At 40.3% G+C, this 21,683-nt stretch overlaps 1 protein-coding gene across 1 annotated transcript in view; it reads right to left on the reverse strand.

Moving 5' to 3' along the window:
- Positions 1-21,683, reverse strand: part of DDX58 (DExD/H-box helicase 58) — a 36,830-nt gene that overhangs the window by 4,274 nt on the left and 10,873 nt on the right. Inside the window, exons 5-16 of the mRNA XM_002928266.4 lie at positions 20,747-20,869; positions 19,179-19,277; positions 18,611-18,764; positions 17,590-17,848; positions 15,696-15,858; positions 14,092-14,211; positions 10,615-10,772; positions 9,268-9,403; positions 7,873-8,021; positions 4,897-4,987; positions 2,523-2,693; positions 1,117-1,268 (exon numbers count right to left, since the gene is read on the reverse strand). Coding sequence (XP_002928312.1) covers positions 1,117-1,268; positions 2,523-2,693; positions 4,897-4,987; positions 7,873-8,021; positions 9,268-9,403; positions 10,615-10,772; positions 14,092-14,211; positions 15,696-15,858; positions 17,590-17,848; positions 18,611-18,764; positions 19,179-19,277; positions 20,747-20,869 — 1,775 coding nt within the window. The remainder of the gene's footprint in view (positions 1-1,116; positions 1,269-2,522; positions 2,694-4,896; positions 4,988-7,872; positions 8,022-9,267; positions 9,404-10,614; positions 10,773-14,091; positions 14,212-15,695; positions 15,859-17,589; positions 17,849-18,610; positions 18,765-19,178; positions 19,278-20,746; positions 20,870-21,683) is intronic.

The following is a 21,683-nucleotide window of genomic DNA, read 5'->3' on the forward strand; positions in this document are numbered from 1 at the left end:
AAATTTCCCTGCAGTTCTCCTCAATGAAAATGTGGAAGAAGTATTTCTAAATATTTTAGTCTCTAAACTTTAGGAAGAAATGTTTCTAAAAACGAGTAAATACTGACATAGAGTTGTCATTTTATGTCCTAAAATAAGTGTTAATTTGCTCTAGACTCCTGCATCTCAAAACTGTTTTGAGCAAAGAGATTATGACTTTTTAAAATTATGGACACTATGGAGTTGGTCTACTTAATTGTAAGGTTCATCTTTGTGAAGTTAAGTCTGTCCCATGCCTCTGTCCATAACAATTCTCATTTTTTGAGCACGCACTTGATTCCAGGCACTGTGCTGAGCAATGCATACACCCCATTTTATCTCCAAAACTGCCCTGTGAATTAAATACCATTACTTTCCCAACTTTACGAATGAGGAGACGGATGATTTAAGAGAGAGAGTAACCTCAGAGTACATGAGGTCACACGCCTTCTAAGTGGCAGAGATCCCAAGATGAAAGTCTCTGCAAAGGCTCTGGAGAAAGCGTGGGGGTGCATGTATGCGGTGCATGTGTGCCTGTGTGTCCATGTATGTGCGTGTTTGTGTTTCTTGATGTTCCCCAATCTGGTTCCATGCTTCTGTGTTATAAAGGAAATTACAGTAAAATGAAGGTCACTGCCAAGAGGCTGAACTGAACAGGCATGTCACTCCACAGCTGGATTCCTACCCATACCTGCAAACAGGCATTCTAACACATGCACCGTGCACGGGGAGCTTTTCTCTGAAGACTCTGGATGTTAGAGAGACACAGATTTGAAGGCAAGACCAAGAAGGGCTGTGTCTTGCCATGTGAGGGTGCAGTCCTCAAGATGAGCTGCCGACTTGAGGGCCATCTAACTCAGTTTGCCCTTTTATAACTAAAAACCTCACTTCAGGTGTTAGCACTAATAACATATATTTTAATCTCATTGAGACCTAAAGCTAAATGAATCTGATGTTCACTGCAGGACAAAACTTTAAGCATAAACTTACTGTTCTCATGCAACACTCAGAGCAATATGATAAAGGCACCAACTACCCTCACGTGCTTCTTGTTACTCACGGTTAGATTCTGAAACAGTGACGCACATGAAGACTTACCTTTTCTTTAAATACTGCTTCATTCCACGTCTGAAGCCTTAAAATGGAGTCATTCATCATTTTTTCTTTATGTATGTTTATTTTTTCTTTTTCAATTACATCAGCATTGCTGGTCAGAAGGAAGCACTTGCTACCTCTTGCTCTTCCTCTGCCTATCAGAAAATAAATATTTTATTTGGTGTCTTTGACTTAAAACTCTGATAAATCTGAGAAGAGGTAAACAAAGGGGTACTCCTAAAATTCAACTTTGATTCCCTGAAACCCTCTTTCAGAGGAAAGCTGAGCTGTTAGAGCACGGACTCCAATGCAGGTGTGCGCCTCCATATTAAACTACATGTTAACCAGGAGCCCATCTTAAACTGGCTTCCTTGGGGGGGGGTCGGTCTCCAGGGTGCAGTGTAATTGGACAGCTACATTATCAGAGACACTGCCATAAAGATAATCCAACATGAACGCTCAGGAGGACACCGTGAGCACTCTAAGATGAATAATGAACAGATCCTCCCTCAAGAGCCTTCAAGGAGGTGGGGAAATAGATATGTTCACCAGAATATAGGTGGAAATAATAAGTGCAATAAGGAAGCTAAATTAAAGGACTACGAGCATTCAAAAGTTTATTGCCAATTGGAGGAATCAGGGACAGGTGATACGGAAGCAGGGGAAGAGGGAAGAAGTAAAACAGAGATTACCAGTAGCAGCACAAGTGCTTTCTTCAACAAGGAGAAAATGACAAAGTCAGGTTGGCAGAAGTGGATAATGAATAAAGGGGAAGAATGGGAAATAGGTTGCAAAGATAAGCTGGTGCTGGATTGGGAGCTTTCTAACACCCTGTAAATTGGGAACTACTAGGGTCTCTATAAAGGGAAGTGATGTGCCCAGAGCTGTTTTTCAGGAAGTAACACAGCAGCTGTTGTTATGGAAATTGGAAAAAGGAAGAGGGGCTAGTTAGGACATCACCTAGTTCAAGTGAGACAGAAGAATTCTATGGAGTAGCTCTTCTAGGATACAGGGGCCCATCCTTACCACAAGCACAACTACGCGCTGGCTGCCAAAGTCTCAGTCCAAGTGGGAATCATCTTTCCATAAACATGTCAGTCAATGTTGGTCAAGTAAACAGTATTCATCATAAACAAGAATCCAAATAGGGTATATATCAGTGGGCAAAACTGTACCCACCCAATCCTGAGCAAGTCAGCCGCCGTCAGGGCCAAAGACGCCAGAGTCCATTGTGCCAATGGTCATACAGCCACTACGGCTCGGTAAAGGAGAAAAGCCCAGAAGCAAAATGACTAGGAGAGAGTGTGTTTCTAAATGACAGACAATAGTCTGATTTGTGATTTGTCTGATTTGTCTGATTTGCCTTTTAACTGGCAGCCATTTAGTAAGGGCGTCAAAGCTTTTCTCACCTCTGGTTTGGATCATTCTGATGACATTGCCCACATACTCATACAGGATGACCAAGTTACACTGTGCAATGTCGATGCCCTCATCGGCAACGGAGGTGGCAATCAGAATCTTCTTATCGCCATCGGTTCTGAATGCATCCAACGCACACTTCTGCGCTGGGAGCGTCATCCCTGTGTCAGAGTCAGAGGGCATTACACAACTCACCAAAGAGGGAACTTTACCCTTGAAAAATGGCCATTAACTATGAAATGCTTATTATGTGCCAAATACTGTGATAAGTGCTTTATATTCATGACGTCAAAGCAACCCTAGGCAGTAGGGCCTCTTCCTATCCTTGTTTGAGAGAAGACATTATGGTGGTGTTTAACAATTTGGATTCTGCCACAAGACTGCCTGAGTTCAAATCCCAGCTGTGGTATTAACAAGCTGTGCGACTTCAGTCATGTTATCTCAAAACAAATATTGATTTTTTTTTTGAAAAAAAAACTATCAACAACCACCAACAATTAATAGTTTTTTACAAAAGTATTCATCGTAATGCCTTTGCATGTGTATAGGACTTTACAGCTGGCAAAACAGTTTCACAACTACTTATTCACTGGAATTTCACAAAGCCCTTTTAGGCCAATGTGGCAAGTGTTATAATTCCCCTTTACAGATGAAGACCTTGAGGTTTTGGAAGTATGATAAATTGACAGGCTAGTTAGTGGCAGAACTAGGCTTTGAATTTAAGCCTGAGACCCTAACAGTGTGCAGTTCTCACCCAGTGATATACTGAGAAGAAAAAGAATTTCAGTGGTCTCCACCTTCAAGTTAACAGAATTTATAAAAGTTCTAATTTTTTCCAAGTACACTGGCAGCCAAAATCTTCAGATATATTTTGTTAAAGCCAAAACAATTTCTTTTTACCATCATCTTCTACTGAAAAATGAGCATGCCCAAGACAGACACCATACTTCACGAATTTCTAAACTTACTCATCCACTTGTTCATCAAACATTTATTCAGCAGTTATAGTTTGTCAGATAAAAATACAATGGCTAAAAGGTCCATTTTTATCTACAAGGATCTCGTGGAAGAAGGATATCAATAGGAAGCTATAATTCAAGATGATGAGCAATGGAATGGAGGCAGAATTGCATCTATGGGACAGGGAGGAGAGACACCTCTACCAGTCTTGGGAGGTTGGGGAAGGCTGCTTGGCAGATGCACAATAACTGATACAGAGTAAGTTTCTAAATAAATATGGATGGATCGATGATGGATGGATGGATAGATGATGGATGAATGGATAGATGGATGATGGATAGATGGATGATGGATGGATGGATGATGGATGGATGGATAAATGAAAAGACAAGAAAATGTCTTGAGTATCTATTTGTAAAGAAAAAACAAAGTCTGAAAATCAACTCATGTTAGAGTCAGACTGCAGAGAACTTTGAATTCCAACCGCAATAATGTGGTGTTGGACTTTATTTGGTAAGCTAAATTTTCAAAATCTGAATATACTTTTTAGATTCTCAAAGTTTAAAATTTGCATAAGGGGAAAGTGCAAGAGTGATGACTGAGGACTGACAGGATGGGAACTGCTTATTATACACAAGGCTAAACAAGAGGAACAGAGTGAGGATCTGTCCCAGTTGGTCACTAAGGGGTGGGAAGCACAGCTATGAGAATGTCAGGTGAGGGCTGGCCACCCAGGGATCCTCCTGGAGGATTGCAGAGGCAGCCCTTCATCCTTCAACCCCTGTAGCTAGATTTCAGGATTGTGTGCTTGAACTTTTTTTTTAATTAAAAAATATATAATACTCATAAAAGCATCTATAGTTTAGAAAACAATAAAATAGAACATTTCCATTTCCAGCTAATCTTAATCTACTGGTTGAGAATTGGAGAAAAAGAGTGACATGCTCAAACACTATTTTTAAAAATAACTTTGGTTTCATCTGCAGGACCTATGGGAAGAGGAGATGTTTACAAGTATTTGTATTTACACACTGTGATGGCTTTTTGTTGTGTCAACATGGTGAGGCTGAATTACAGTACCCAGTTATTGATCTAGGTGCTTCTGTGAAGGGAATTTGCAGATGTAATTAAAGTTCTTAATCACTGGACATTTAAGTTACAAAAGGGATTTCATCCTCAGTTGGCCTGACATAATCAATCAACCCTTTCAAAGAGGATTTAGGCATTAGTCCCTGACACACATAAACAACATATATAAGTATATATGTATGTGTGTATAATCTCTTACTGGTTTTGCTTCTCTAGTTGAACCCTTACTGATACAAGCATTAAAAAAGAATTTGAATATATTACAAATATTCTTATAGCTATAGTATCCTAACCCTAATTCACTTTATATAGTACCTGTGTTCTGATTTGTTTTGCCACGTCCAGTCAATATGCCAGGTTTTAGAAAGCTGAGTTCAGAATTTTCTTCAATCCATTTCTTCAAAGCCTGAAAATCAAAAGCAATTATCAGTTGGACAGTATACGTAGAACACATTTGTGTAACTATTAATTCAATATTGACATATTGTAAGAAGAAAAAAAGCTTTAGTAAGAAAAATAAATTTAATTAGTAAACAGTTCCCTAACTGACAAACCTGAGAATAAAAGCTTTTGGGGATTGAATTCTATGCAAAAATTAACTGGGGCGCCTGGGTGGCACAGCGGTTGGGCGTGTGCCTTTGGCTCAGGGCGTGGTCCCGACGTTGTGGGATCGAGCCCCACGTCAGGCTCCTCCTCTATGAGCCTGCTTCTCCCTCTCCCACTCCCCCTGCTTGTGTTCTCTCTCTCGCTGGCTGTCTCTATCTCTGTCAAATAAATAAATAAAAAATCTTAAAAAAAAAAAAATTAACTATAATGGTTAAGATCTTTGTGATCTGATACAATTTAATCTCTAAGATATTTTTTAAATGAAAAAAGCAATGTTCAGAATAGTGACTATGTAGAACTAATAAGTTAGTTTAGCAAGATCTCAGGACAGAAGATCAATATACAGAAATCAGTTGTATTTCTATTCGCCAGCAACAAGCAACTGCAAGTACGATTTACAATAGCATTAAAAAATTGACACTTAGGTATAAATCTAATAAAATATGTGCAGAATCTGCATGCCAAAAATGACAAAACAGTGATAAGAGAAACCAAAGAAGATGTGGTAAGTGGCCTCTCTCAGGTGGCTCCCAGTGATCTCCACCCACTGGTCTTCAGTTCCTTGTGTAATCCCCTCCATTCAAGTGTGAACAGAACTTACTGACCTGCCTCTAATGAAAAAAAATGGAAGACATGATCACTTCCAAGTCGAAGTTACAAAATGACTATGACCTCCATACTTTCTCAATCTCTCTTGGATCACTCATTCTGGAGGAGGCCAGCTGCCATGCTCTGAGGAGCCCTGTGGAGAGGCCCACAGGAGTGAGCTCAGAAGCACATCTTCTGAGAGCTGCCAATAGCCAGGTAGATATGGTTAGAAGTTTAGCATTTTAAGCAGAGCCTTGAGATGACTATAGCCTGGTGAGAGATCCTGAGCCTGAAACATCCAGTCAAGTTGTTTCCAGATTCCTGATCCATAGATATTGTAAGATAATAGTTTGCTGTTTCCAGCCACTAAGTTTTAAGGTAATTTGTTATCAGCATAGGTAACTAATACAGAAACTCTATATAAATGAAGAGAGAGAGATATACTATGGTCATGGAAGACTCCATATTGATGTCACTTTCCCCAGTTTTATCTATTGATTCAGTGTAATCCCAAACAAAATCCCGGCAGACTTTTTCATATATGTGAGTGAGCTGATTCTAAAATATAAATGGAGGGGCGCCTGGGTGGCATAGCGGTTAAGCGTCTGCCTTCGGCTCAGGGCGTGATCCCGGCGTTATGGGATCGAGCCCCACATCAGGCTCCTCTGATATGAGCCTGCTTCTTCCTCTCCCACTCCCCCTGCTTGTGTTCCTTCTCTCGCTGGCTGTCTCTATCTCTGTCGAATAAATAAATAAAATCTTTAAAAAAAATAAAATAAAATAAAATAAAATAAAATAAAATAAAATAAAATATAAATGGAAAGGCAAAGGAAGATAGATAAAACAATTTTTAAAAAAGGAAAAAAGTTGGAGAACTCACACCATAAAGCTAATCAAGACAGTATAGGAAGTGTGAAAGGATAGATAGATATATATGAATGGAACAGAATAGAGAATGCAGAAATAGGCCTACATAAATAGAGCCAACTGATTTTTCAAAAAGTTATAAAGGCAATTCAGTGGAAAAAGGACAGTCTTTTCAACATACAGTCCTGCAGCAATTGGATATTCACATACTAAAAGAAAAAAAGCATCTCAACCCGTAACTCAAAATGGATTGTAGACTTAATTGTAAATTGCAGAATTACAAAACTTCGAGAAGATAACAAGAAAATCTTTGTGATCTTGGGTAAGCAAAGCAAAGAATAAAAATTCTTATATACAATACCAAAACCACAATCCCCAAAAAGAAAAAATTAATAAAACAGACTTTATGAAAAGTTAAAATTTTCAATCAGTAAAAGATACTGTTCCGAGAAGTAAAAGACCAGAAGAAAATATTTACAAATCACATTTCTGACAGAGGACTTCTGTCAGAATATATTTTTTAAAAAAATCTTTTAAACACTCAACAATAACATGGTAAACAACTCAATCAAATCCTATTTTAAAATGGGCAAAAGAGGGGTGCTTGAGTGGCTTAGTTGGTTAAACATCTGCCTTCAGCTCAGGTCATGATCTCAGGGTCCTGGGATCGAGCCCCACATTGGGCTCTCTGCTCAGCTGCGAGTCTGATTCTCCCTCTCCCTCTCTCCCTCTGTGATCTCTCTGGCTCTCACTCTGTCTCAAATAAATAAGTACAATCTTTAAAAAGAAATAAAAATAAAATAAAATGGGCAAAAGATATGAACAGACACTTCAGCACAGAAGATATGTGGATGGCTAATAAGTTTATGAAAAATGCTCAACTGCATTAGTTGAAATGCAAATATAGTAAAACGAATTTTCATACCCTAGGGAAGATACCATTACATGCTTAGAGAATGGCTAAAAAAATTTTTAATTGACAAAAAATTTTTGAAAGTATGAAGTCTTTATTCTACAGGTACAAAGACTTACTATAAACTAGAGTGATGAAGATAGTAAGGTATTAGTATAAGAATAAGCAAACAGATAATCAGAACAGAATAGACAGCCCAGAAACAAACCCACACATATATGGGTGGGTGCCTAATCACTGAGCAGTGAGGAAAGGACAGTCTTTTCAGTAAAATGGTGCTGGGTCGATTTGTTATCCACAAGAAGAAAGAAGCTTACATCCACAAGTGCTCTGGTTTTCACAAAGAGGATGGTTCTACTCTCTGGGTTTAAGTGGTACTCCTCTTGCAAGATAAAGGAGAGATCTTGGAGTTTAGGGTTCTCGTTGCCGGGATCCATTGAAACACTTTCCAGTTCCCTCAGTTTTTCTGCAAAAGGGAAACACTCTATAAATGGCTTATAAATCCTAGAAATTTAGAACACACTGTGACCTTTAGCTATAGTTCAGTTAATCTCTCCATCTTTGACCAGAATTCCAAGAGTAATAACCACTACTTTAATGCATACATTAAACACAGCAATAGGGGTGCCTGGGTGGCTCAGTCGTTAAGCGTCTGCCTTCAGCTCAGGGCGTGATTCCAGGGTCCTGGGATCGAGCCCCACATCAGGCTCCATGCTCTTCTGGGAGCCTGCTTCTTCCTCTCCCACTCCCCCTGCTTGTGTTCCCTCTCTCACTGGCTGTCTCTCTCTCTGTCAAATAAATAAATAAAATCTTTAAAAAAAAAATAAACACAGCAATAAATGCATACCTATTTTTCCCCAGACAGCTGGGTGCTCAATGTATAGCAGCACACCACTGGGCTACACTTATGTATACTAAATACTTTGATATAGGCCAAACAAATTTATTAGTAGTAATTACCTTTGGGAAAAGGATTTTGAGAGAGGGAGAAGAAGGACTCACTTTTTATTTCAAATCATCCTATATACTTCTTTATACAAGAGCAGTAGGATTATGCGCCATTTTGGTTTTCTTCTATATATAAATTTATATATAGTATATATAAATTATAATCTCTTCAAATCATTAAAACACTTCTTTTTTTATATTTTTAAAGCTTTGTAAAATTACTAAAAGTTGAACAAAAAAAATGCCACTACCTCTCAACCATGAGACTCTGGACTCTGGGAAACAAACTGAGGGTTGCAGAAGGGACAGGGAGGGGTGGAGGGGTGAGAAGCAGGGGGGATGGGGTAACTGGGTATGGGCATTAAGGAGGGCACATGATCTGATGAGCACTGGGTGTTATATGTAACCACTGAATCAGTAAACACTACATCAAAAACTAATGACGTACTCTATGCTGGGTAACTGAACTTAAAAAAAATAGTCTCTTATAAATAAAAAAAAAATGCCACTAGCTATTATAATTTCTATGGGATGTATCCTTTGCAAATCCTATTTTTTTCCTTTTTCAAAATAAGAAATAGTGTAAGCAGCATATTTTTTTCCCACAAGTACCAGATTTCACTGAAGGTTACTAGTCCTGCTGTCTATAATTACCTTCTTACGCCCAGGACAACTCCCTGAGCATCACCATACACTACAAAGTAAGTAGCCTGCCAGTAGACTCACCAGGTTCCAATGGCTTCTTCCTCTAGAAACACACCCACCTTCAAATCTCCAGGTGAGATGCTGCTCAATCTCATCAAATCCTGCTGCTCGGACATTAGCGAAGAAGTCTTTCAAGTAATCCAGAGCATCTTTCATCCGGGCATGCTCATTGATAATGAGGGCATCATTATATTTCTGTTTAAAATGAAAACTGAGTTTCAGTGTTTCCAATGTCTAATGCATTTGCTGTACTGAAATTCAATTAGCTGTACTTAGCACGGAATTAATTTTTAAAGTAAGCTCTTCTTAAATCTATTCCAACTTAGTTTTTTAAGATGAGCGGTTTCTAGGGGCACCTGGGTGGCACAGCGGTTAAAGTGTCTGCCTTCGGCTCAGGGTGTGATCCCGGCGTTATGGGATCGAGCCCCACATCAGGCTCCTCTGCTATGAGCCTGCTTCTTCCTCTCCCACTCCCCCTGCTTGTGTTCCCTCTCTCGCTGGCTGTCTGTCTCTCTGTGTCAAATAAATAAAATCTTAAAAAAAAAAAAAAAGATGAGCGGTTTCTCATGGTACTACAATAAAACCTTTGAACCAACTACTACTTAAAAAAATCTTAATTAGCTAGAATCATTAATTAATTAGGATCATTTTGGAGTCTAGAATTCCACCTTGGAAGAGGAAGAGACAATTACAAGAAGAATGCATGTCAAAGACTAAAAAACAAAAAACAAAAGCAAATCAACTTCCACATCAACTTGCCTCGTGATTCAGACATTAGACTGAATCTCTTCTAACATCCAGAACCATCAGTGAGTTGCAACAGCACCTGTTCAGAATGACGGCGCTGACCAACTACCCCAAATATGCAAGTAAGTTCATTAAAATTCTATAAATGCATACTGAGTGCAATTTAAGTACTTTCAACAGTATGATAAGCAGAGGTGATGGCTGTTGTTTCTTAACTTCTTGGTTAACCGGAAAACAACCAAAGACCTGGATTTCTGAGCACGTGGCTTTGCCAAAGGTTAAGAAAACACATGCTTCAAGATAAGGCAACAGGAGTCGCTTACTGAACTTTCAAAACGGCTGTCACCAATCTCGTATCTACAGTATGTTCATCACCCCCCAACTTTTTCCAACTGTGTCAGTCATGGGAAGGCTAGAGGCACATGGTATAGAACCTCAGCGTCTGTTTCTATCCTGTGGCTGCTAGTGTTACGTTTCACTAAGCAGACAGAGAAGATGCTGAATGGGATGACTTTAAAGTCTGCTTCATAGGAAGCCCTCGGAAAGTTCCTATGTGAGCTCTAGGAACAGGGTGAAAAGTTGATGTTCTCTTGGCTCCCATAACAAAGCTCCCAGTAGGTGCTACAACTAAAATATGTCACTGCAGAGAAGGCACATACCCGCAAGTGGGAAGTGTACAAATACAGGGCTTTACAAATCCTGCTCTCCTCTTCTTTGTCGGGCAACTGAAACAAAATGCATGTTTTCTGAACAGAAAGGATCCATTGTTCGTATTTCTGTGTTCCAAAATTCCTATTTTGAATTTGAAATACATTTTCTGGAAAAAAAAAAGTTTTTCATTATACCATATGGTCAGTCATTTAAAGTTCTAAGCATGGGGCACCTGGGTGGCTCAGTTGGTTAAGCGTCTGCCTTTGGCTCAGGTCATGATCCCAGGGTCCTGGTATCAAGCCCCACATCGGGCTCCCTGCTCAGCGGGGAGACTGCTTCTCCCTCTCCCTCTGCTGTTCCCCCTGCTTGTGCTCTCTCTCTCACTGTCTCTGTCAAATAAATAAAATCTTTAAAAAATAAAAAAATTTTTTTAAAAAAGTTCTAAGCATGACTCACCCTCAAATTTTCTTTCTGTAAGCAGAGTATTCCTCCTGAAACAGGTGGTTTTCAACAGTACTGCGTCTGTGCTGGCACATGATCGCCTACTGAATACTTACCCTGCACCAAGAATCAAAGTGTCTTACACTCACAATTTCATTTCATTTTCACAAACCACTGAGGTGGATGTTATATTTTACAGGTGAGGAAACCAAAGCTCAGAAAAGTGAAGTCATTTACCCAAAGTGACACAGCTAGCACATGGGGGGAGTGGAGCAACGCAGAACCAGGTGTGCCTGATACTGAAGGCTCGCCGGCTCTGTGAGCTGACCACCAAAGCAGCCCAGAGCTGAAACGATGGGCATGAAAATATCTAACTTTGCCTTTAACAATGAAGCAGCCAATAAAAATAATAGGTCTCATGAGCTTCGTCAGGAAGATATCTAAAAGCAAGAGAGACAGAACTCAACACAGTCTCTTCTACCTTGCTATGAACTTAAGCCGTCTGATCTCCACAACTCTGCACAGGGCCAAGCCAAGAACAGGCACTCAAAAGATGCTCAGCATGGGTGCTTCTGTATGTGTGCGTCTCCTAAGCTATGCCTCAGTTGCTCGGTCCAAAAATCGAGCATCGGCTGTGGTCTGGGCTGTGTGCAGGGTGCTGGCGGTGAAAGGATACAGAATATAGAAGCAGCTTATTCCCAAGAGGCTCAGTCTGTGAGTTACTCTGGGATCAGGTCTTCAGGGCTCTCTGGGAAGAGCACAGTTTAGTAAAATTCACAGGCAAGAGCTGTATTTCTGGGTTAAATTGCTCCTCTCACCCATTCATGTTTAACAAGAGGAACAATGGAGGTTATCCAGACAAGTGGCACTGACATGCTTCTTTCCCAGCCCCAGCTACAAACACAGTGGCCAGGAGTAAACCAGATGAATTAACAAGTATTTCTTGAATGTGAGTAGGTGTGAAAATGAGCTAAGCAATCTGGAAATGAACAGCTGACAGGACGTAGACTAGGGAAAAGGTGGAGGTAGGGAATTAGAAGTAGGAGTAAGAAGGCAGAAATTCATGTCTCTCTACCCTTCTGCTACCTCCCTAGTTCAGACCACATCGTAATGTTCCTGGATAATCTGATGGCCTCCTACCTGGTCTCCCTACTTCTTGCCCTGGTCCCTCCAATCCACTGCCCACTCAGGAGCTAAAGAGAGAGTTTCCAAAATTGCAGATGAAACACTTTGCTACCGCACCACTTAAATGCCTTTAGTGGATTCCTCTAGCCAAAATCCTACCCTGCTCCCAGGATCTTCTGTGATCTAGCCTCTGCCTGCTTCTGATTCTCATCTCCAGCAGCTCTGCTTCCTGCATTTGACAGGACTAATGGAAGTCCTCGTACTCTCTCTGCTTTCCTGGCCTTTGCACATGCTGCTTCCTCTGCCTGAAACACATCTGATCACCAACACCCACCTATCCCTATCCCGTTGTTTTATTATTCCTTATCTAACTTCGGCTTTACCGTTGGACTGGATGCCACAAGGAGCTGTGTCTCAGGATCTGTGCTATTTCCCCATCAGCTAGCATACTGCTGGGCACCAAGTGGATGACAAGTGAATGAACATGTTCAAGGAACTGCTAAATCAAAGGATTCCAGTAGGGAAGGAGTGGAAGGTAAAACTGGAAAGATAAGTAGAACCAGATTGTGCAGTCAGGGCCCAAACTGGCAGGCTGGAGGCTCAGAGAGCTTTGCTTGTAAGGCAGAGATTCAAGCAGGTTACTGACATGATAAAACTGGTATTTCAGAAAGACCAACCAGGTAACGGGGGGCGCTGAATGGAAGAATGAGTGGGGGTGGGCAAACCAACTAGAGAGCTTTTAGCTAAGTCCTAAATCAAGCTGTGAAAGAAGAGGAGAAGAGAAAAAGCAAAATAAGTGTGAGGAAAGGTGAATTCACAAATTAAACATCTCCAAAGCTGCTTCTAGTTCTGGAACCAGCATTCCCCACTCATATACCAACAAGTGAGCAAGCCAGAAGCCTGGTCCAAGTCACCCCCACTCCCACCCAAAGCCAGCTGGCCATGACACCGGAACACTTCCTGTTTGCAGCGCTGGGCACACCTCCTGCCTCCACCGGCCTGCCTTGACTGCCTCTGGCCCTCTTTGTTCACTGGTATCCTTATCACATCATGAATTAGTTTAAAATCCTTAGATGCTTCCCCCAGCTTTTAGGACAAAGTCAAATTCAGTTTGGCCTACCAGGCCTTTCCTGGTCTGGTCCCTGCCTCTCTAGCATTACTCCTTTCTACTACTCATGCGCTAGGAGTACCACGAAATACTTGCAGTTCCTAAAACTTTTTCTTCCTTCAATGCCTGATGTCTTTTCAACTTCACTTGGTTGTCTCTACTTCTTAACGTGGCTGACTTCAAGACCGCCTCAGGCACCCCCCCCCATGCTTTCCCTGCAGCCCATTCCAGGCCAAAGTTCCCACATGCTCCCAGGGCACCCAACGTGTACCTTTGCCCTGCTGTGTGGTAGCTACTCACATCTGGTTCTCACTCTTTGACTACGAGTTCCCTGAGGATAGGACTACGTCTTTCACCTGTCCTTTCCATTAGCTGGCGCAATGAGTATCTGGTGAATGCATGGAAGAACAAAAGAGAGAAGAACAGAACTTGGTAACTTCATGAGAGAGTCTCAAAAGACGAAAGAATCAAAGATCACTGCCTGTTTCAATCTGAGCCATCAGGGAAATGGTAGTTTCATTCATATAAACAGGGAAGTTAGAACAGAAAGCTAATTTGGAAGGTTAAGAAAGCCATGAACTGATTTGAATACAGTATTTTTCAGTTATGTAGGTCCACAGAGACTTACTTTGAATTTAAAAAGAAAAAAAGAGAGAGACTAAAGGAGAACTTACAAGGTTCCTGAATAACTTAAAATCAAGAAAGTTAACCTCCTGATATGGTCTTGACCCTGTCTGAACTGAAGAGAATACAAAAAGCCAATATATGGCTATTCCTAAGTGGAAAGAATACAAAATGAGATTTATCTCACCGAGAGTTACGGTACTGAGCTCGTCAAAGATCTTCTTTGCCAGACTCTCTGTTTCCCTCATCAGCTGAGATATGATGCATTTAAATCTGTCAGTAGTCCGTAATTTCACTTTCCTGAAAACTAGAGCCATCAAAACAAAGTGAGTATTTTTCAGGAAGAACGCATCATAGTTTAAAATAGGCTTCTGCACACCCTTCTCTGCCTCTGTTACTTCTGCAAGACCTGAGGCCCCAAGCTCACAGGCAGGTGGCCTAAATGATGTAGCCAGTGCTCAAAATCCTTGCCCTAGCTCCCCAGTGCTTAATGCACACAGTCCAACATCTCTGTCTTTCATGGTCTGGGTCTAATCCAACTTCTCACTCTGGTTTTCCTGTTACTCAACATGGAGCCTCTCCTCTGAAAAGGCTGGTGTCCATCTTATCTCTGCAAATACAACACTTTCTAACCCTCTCCTCTTTGATTTTCTCCTTTCCCACCCAGCCCCCAGAAGCACTCACACTGTCCCTAAAATTCATTATTGCATTGTTTTAGCAGAAACTTAACAACTGCCTACCATGTGCCATGCTCTGGTGATAAACAACAGAAAAAAACACAGTCTGTGCTCCAGAGAGGTCTGTGTTCTCAGGGCAGAGAAAGACACAGAACTAAATAACCACAGTAAAGTGCTGTAACATAAGTATGTGCCAGGTGTCATGGGGCACAAGGAAAAAAATCTCTAATTCTTCCAAAGGAGGAAGTGTTGTGGGATAAACAGGGAAAGGGGAATGCAGGAAGCACCAGATGCACTTGAGGAGCCCAGAGGAATGCCGCATGGCTGGGCTTATAGGAGGGGGAGATGAAGCACAGAGGGAGGAGGGGACTGGACTGCAAAGAATTTGTACTTGATACTAAGAAGTTTAGATTGGGTACCTTCCCTAAAGTTCTTACAGGCAGCTCCCAGAAAGGAACTGAACTGCCCCGCCCTGGCTATTTCATGTGTCTGCTCTGCCTAATGCAATCACACACCCAGAGCAGGGATGGAGGCACATATGTCTCCTCTTCCACTCTCCTTCGCTGGGCTAGTATAGCATTGGAATGTCCTAGCCAATCTTTTTTAAAAATCAGATTCTGATCTGCTGAGAAAAAATATGATGAATTCAGATTAATTTCATTTCGACCCAAATCATCAGATACATATTAAAAGAATGAATGACCACACAGCATCCTCCTCAGGCAGGCAACACAGGGAAGGATTAAGCCCAGCTCTTGGCCATTTACATGCTTTGATTTTCTCATCACGTCTCTCGCATTGTTAGTATCCTTATGAGAACTTTATCAAAAACAAAACAAAAACAAAAAAAGAACTTTAGCAACTGAAGAGTAAGAACGTTTGCATTTGACAGTCCACTCCTGAGGTTCATCCATTGCCTGAGGATGGAGCTTGGCTGAGGAGAGAGGCATGAAATGTAATTATTTCCCAAGTTTGGGGTTAAATATTTTCTATTCAACAGGAAAGGTAAAAATTCAGTATTCATCCAAATGTTTGGATGAATTTGTTATTCTCTGAGCTAGGAAAAGCAGAAGGTAACAAAGTTCTAAAGGGCTTGTTACTGGTTTCCACTTACACTTCTGGGGCTTATAAACAATTTCTTCCAATTCTTCCAAGTTGTCTTTGACTGTTGCTATCACTGATGTGTCAAGAGAAGCACACAGTTTGCAGATATATTCCATGGCTTCTGTTGTGTTTTTGGCATCCCCAGTGCCAACCGAGGCAGTCAGCCCAATGACCTGTGAGAAGCATTCCAAATTGTCAGACATCTGGAAAAGAGCATGCCGTTTCCACAATCCCCCATGCAACCCATTCCTGCTAAAGTCGGGTTTGGGGTTTGGGGTTTTTTGTTTTCTTTGGTTTTTTTTTTTTTTTTTTTTTTTTTTTTTTTTTTTTTTTTTTTTTTTTACGAATTTCAGATAAAGAGCAAGAACACTATTTTTTTCCCCTGATAATTCTCTATGACATTGGAAATGGAAAGGTCCCCATTAGGCAAACCATGGAATAGATGCAGGAGTCACAACTTATCAAATGAACACGAATTAGCAAAGAAACCAAGAATGGAAACCCTTTCAAGGCAGGACTTCTCTCTTCTCTACCCTTGTGTCCCCCACGATGTGCAGAACAACATATTAAAAGGAAAGGGACTAAAATCAGACACAACTCCATTCTAAATGCAACCATGTCCCCCCGGCTGTGGATCCTTGGACAGGTATCTTCAGCTCTCTTTAAAGTTGGGAAACAATAGCTATTTTAAATGATAGGCGTGTGAATTCAGTAAGATAACATTTGTAAAAAAAAAAAAAATAGCTTAATGGTCACCTAATAATTTACATCTTACACAGTAAATACTGAATAACTGACTCATTAACAAGGAATCTAACACCATTTTTCTCTAGAAGAAGCAGCTGTAAGAAATGTGATTGCTACTGAATTTCTTCTAACCTATGCTTCCTAAACGGGTAGTTATTAGGGCTAGAGAACTTCACTCACTGTGGTATTGCTATACTATACTATAAATTCAGGGCTTCCAACCTCATCTAGATCCCCAATGGGACCAAGCAATTCTTCTATATATTCCTCTTAGTTCTCTTTCTCATTTCAAATTCTCTCCAAGCATCCTGAGCTCCGACCCCCATTCCCATCTTGATTATTCTCAGCAAATAATCTATCTACCTCTCCTAAGTATAAGAGAAAAGAGAGATTAAATGCCTACCTTTCCTGTCCCCATCTAAGAACTACTCTCTGTCTTGACTCTTCTCATACCCTCATCTCTGATGACACCAAAAACGGTGTCCCACCTGCTCTCCGTACTAATGCACATACCTGCCTACTTATCTCCTACTATCTTCTGATCTCTCCTAGCACCTTGCTTTATTGATCATTGCCTCCATCCCACTCTGCCTCCCCCACCGCTGTTTACCACTTCATATTCTACACTCAAATGATACGGAAGAGCTTCAGGACTCTTGGCCACACCATGTTCTCTCACACCTCTGTGCCTCTGGACACACAGTAGCCTTTCCTAAAAAACATCCAATTATCCACCTTGTGCATTCTTGTTAGTTTTTACCTAACTTCTGTTGGGTCTTGGCTTACTTTCACAGCACACTTATGTGTTTTCACTTCTGTTCTGACTACACCTTGTACCCATCTCCATAGTGTGCCATCACCATATCTTATGACATGATTCTTACATGTCCGGCTCCCTGTGAAACTTCAACTGTTGTAGGTTTATGTCTTTTTATATTTGTATCCCCAGTGCCTAGCAGAGTGGATGACACAGGGGGGCATCTAATGCATATGTGTTAAGTGAATAAGTGAATAAAAAAAATCAAAATTAATCAATGAACTATACAATATGGACTTAGAACCTGAGACGACCAACCTCGACGTGGTCAGCAGAGTAAGTAAATAGGATTTAAGAAGGTTCTAGCTCTTCTGAGGAATCCCTCTGACTCTGGAGATACCTGAGGCAGTGGGTCTGAAGATCCTCCAAGTTTCTGATCCAGATAATTAAACATGATCATATTGTAAGGATGGTGTTTACCGGTGTTGTGACATTCATCAAATATCATCAAAGTAAAGACAGAGAGTGATGGAACAGTCCCTTTTCTAAGACTATTCACAAGAATCTGTGGAGTTAAAATGATGATGTCATAGTTCTCAACAATCTCTTCCACTGAGACAATCTCAGATGTTGCTCCAGAAACACCTGCAACTTTGTACCTGGGAAATGACAGAAATTCCCTATTACCAATCAGGATGTGAAATGAGGAACCATAAAGACGTGAAACACTAGGTCAGAGCATCAGCTGATTAAGTTCTCCCTAACTCCAAAAGGAATATATCTGGAGACAAGCGCTTAGCACAGACCCATACACATAGTAAACGGTCAATAAAAGCAAGCTAGCTATGACTGCTAGTAGAGTATGTTAATTCCTTCAAGTCTTGAGAAAGAAAATAGAATTTAAAGAAAAGAGTAATATTAAAGAAGTTATAAAATCCTTAAAAAGTTAAATATGTCATTTATTTTTAATTTTAATTTTTTTAAATATTTTTAATTTATTTATTTGAGAGAGAGAGAGAGAGAGCATGTGCCAGGGGGATAGAGAGAGGGAGAAGCAGGCTCCCCACTGAGCAAGGAGCCCGATGTGAGACTCAATCCCAGGACTCTGGGATCATGACCCAAGCCGAAGGCAGTGGCCCAACCGACTAAGCCACCCAGGCATCCTAGATGTGTCATTTAAATGTAAAATTGATCTCAAGTCATTTAGTCGCTCTGCAAGAGCTAACCAAAGGAGTTTAGGATTTCAAGCACACCTACCAAAACAGACTTGCATCCATGAAAAATTAATTACCTCTAGATTATAGCAAGCTAAATCTATTATAAATTTTTGAATCCTACCTTTCCAAAAATTAAACAAAGCTGAATACACACCAGTTACATGAAGCTAGAGAAAAAGAAATGGGACCAACTGTTATACCTACCCAAGTTTTTCAAAATATTTGGAGAACACGGATTTCTGCTGTTCATACACGGGGAGCTGAATAGCAAAAAAAACAACCTTCCCTTTTTGTCCTTGTGGAAATTTTTTAAGATGATGTTCACATATAAGAAGGGAAACAAAGGTTTTTCCACAACCTTTAAACATACAAAGAAAAAGAAAACATGTAACTGATACTATACTAAAATATTTCTATAGAAAGGTAATTATTTTTGGCTCCCCTAAAACCACTGCACCAACTGGTAAACGAGGAATGTCGCTGGGTTAACTGTGTCAGTATATACCAAGACAGAAAAATATCAAGCTACTTCCTAGGTAACATGAAAATAAAATAATCAAGGCATAAAGCAAGTTAAAATAGGGCATTTTTCTTTCCCTCCTGAGGTTCCTTAAAATACGTGGAGACTATATTAATGGGAAGGTTTTCTCGAAAGATATATGGAACAAGGAAAAAATGGAAACTTGCCCATTTTGTCCCTGTATTCAATAAAAGGGCGGGGGGAGGAAGCAAACACAGAAACAAACCATGTAAGTAGTGGCAATCAGCTTACCAGTAGGAGCACATATTATTGTGTTTTTTCCTTCCTTAGCAGGCAACGCGAGCTCAAGTTGGTAATTTCTTGGCTTCAGTTGGGTGAAAGTAGGAGAGGCTTATGTGATACAAAAGGAACAAAATTACCAAATAGTTATTGCTCTGAGGACTCAAGGAAAGAGCCATCTATCACCAAATAGACGGGGATTCTGACTTTAACAGAAAGGGCCTCATTGAAGAAAATTTAGCATCCTTGTCTCTTGTTAACCATTCCAGCTTCTGCACTGACGTGAAGTAGAAAATTCTCCCTCAGTGACAAAGTACCAATGGCAAGAATTCTTTTAAAAAGCCACAAAGATTTCTTTCTTAATTAATCTTGGAAGTAGAGTAAGGAGAAACTAAAGCAAGAATGGCCTAATTCAGGGCAAGACAGATGGCCACTGGTTAAAAGGAAATGCTACATGGAACAAAACAACAAATCCCCCCTAGATCTCTGAAAAGCAACAAACTATAAACATTGAATTCCCAGAGCAATCTCTTATTGAAGAGCAACCATGCTTTACAATTCTGCAGGTTCTCACATGGTATCTTTTCTCGATAGGACCAGAAGTTTCAAAAAAATAACCAGGGGCTTTTTTTTTTTTTCCCCACTAACAGAGAAGCATATAGAATGTTACTGCTAGAAAAGGCCTTAGAAATCATCTATTGACTCCGACCTGTATATTTTAAAGAAAAGGAAAATTTCTAAAAGGTTAAGTGAGTTCACTAAGGTCCCTTACATGTTAAAAATTTAAAGCAATTCACATTCAGTGATTTTACTCTGAAATGACAAAAAAAACTTGTATCATTTGGTTGCAGAAGTAATCTGTAAATCTTCTTGCGGTGTTATCCCCAAACCACACCCTTCTTCTCACACTACTGAGTATTAATCTTCCCTGATGTCCTTTTGTAAAAAAACTTTTTACTGTGGCTCATTATGCAACTTTCTGGTCCCCTCATGAAAACATGCTTCTAGAAACACAAGGTGGGCCTTAAAACTGTTATACAGTCCTTTGTGTGAAATTAGAAAAAGGAGACCCTCTGGGAGGATACAGCCCCTCGGTGCAGTTTGGCAAATAGCACAGGCTGGATCTCAGTCCCCACTCAAACTCAGCTGGGCACATTTGTGCAGTCAAGCTTCATCAACTTACACTGAAGCCCTGGGATAGTAAAAGGAAAGCGAGCAAGTGACTCACAAATATTAGTGTTTCTTTAGAGAGCAGGGCTGATTTTAGATTTCACAGACGCTAAGTTTCTGGAAGAACCCTATGTGCATTTTCAATGTAGACACGCACATATGTTTTAGGAACAAAGGAAAATAAAAGAGGCTGACAATAGCTTTGGAAGAGAGAGAATAATATTTTTAATCATAGAAAAAGTATCCATTTTAATATGAATTATCTTTTCTTTAAAAAAAATAAATGATCTTTTCTTACTTTTCCTTTAAAACCTTTTTGTAACACTATGACTTTGGGCACTGCAAGCCACATCTCCACACAAAATACCTGAAGAATACCATTATGGAAAAGAACAGTGCTGACTGAGTACCTGAAGGCGGAGATGGGTTCTGACTAAGATTCTGGCATTCTGGTTCTTCCTTATAGAAAATCTGTATGTCAGAAGTTTCTATTTCATCATCCTCAAGGACTTTCGGTTCAACATTTTTTGCATCTGTAGGAGACCAAAAAACACCTTAGGATCTTGAGCTAATCGTCGACAGCACAAGTCCTACAAAGAGATCATAATCCTAAAATTTTCAACTTCCATTAAGATTTCTCGCCACCACTCCCTTCACCTTCTAAAACAATGAAAAGAATCTTTTGGAGTGTGATGTCTCAATGTGGAGTCTGAACAGCAATGTCATTTAGGACTTTATTATTCAAAGCCATTTCCAGAGCTTGTTAGAAAGGCAGCCTCTTGCATCCCTACTAAGTCAGAATCTGCATGTTAACAAAAACCCCAGGTGATTCTCAGGCACAGGAAAGAAGAGAAGCACCCCTTAGCAGACATTTATGGCTTCCATTCCTGACCTAACCCAAGACATCAGCTGTGTGTTTATATAGACATTTTCTAGAACAACTTGTGATCTAAAGAAGCCTAGGACAAGCAAAGACCAGACAGCTGGTTTACCAAGCTCAGACTTTAAAACAATGCTCTGAGCAGATGTTACTTTCAGGAAATCATACAATGGCACAGATGTCTTATCACAACACATTTCTTTTTCAGTCCTGTTCTGGTTTAGCTCCCGATGGCTAAGGCAAGAGAAGGGGGCTATGTCTATTATGTTTCTACACTGAAAAGGGGGCAAGTCCCCTTTCACTCTAAAATTTTAAAACTATTTCTCTGATAATCTAACCCAGAGAGTAAGCTCAGATTCTGCCTCCCCCAAATTCTTTGGACCAGATGGGCTAATTCTGGATGAGAGCAGTTTGCCCTGGTCCATTTTAGAGGTTACACACAACCGAATTATTTCTATAGGAAAGTA

This window comes from Ailuropoda melanoleuca, chromosome 7 (assembly GCF_002007445.2).
Source record: "Ailuropoda melanoleuca isolate Jingjing chromosome 7, ASM200744v2, whole genome shotgun sequence".
In the NCBI taxonomy this organism is placed as follows: domain Eukaryota; kingdom Metazoa; phylum Chordata; class Mammalia; order Carnivora; family Ursidae; genus Ailuropoda; species Ailuropoda melanoleuca.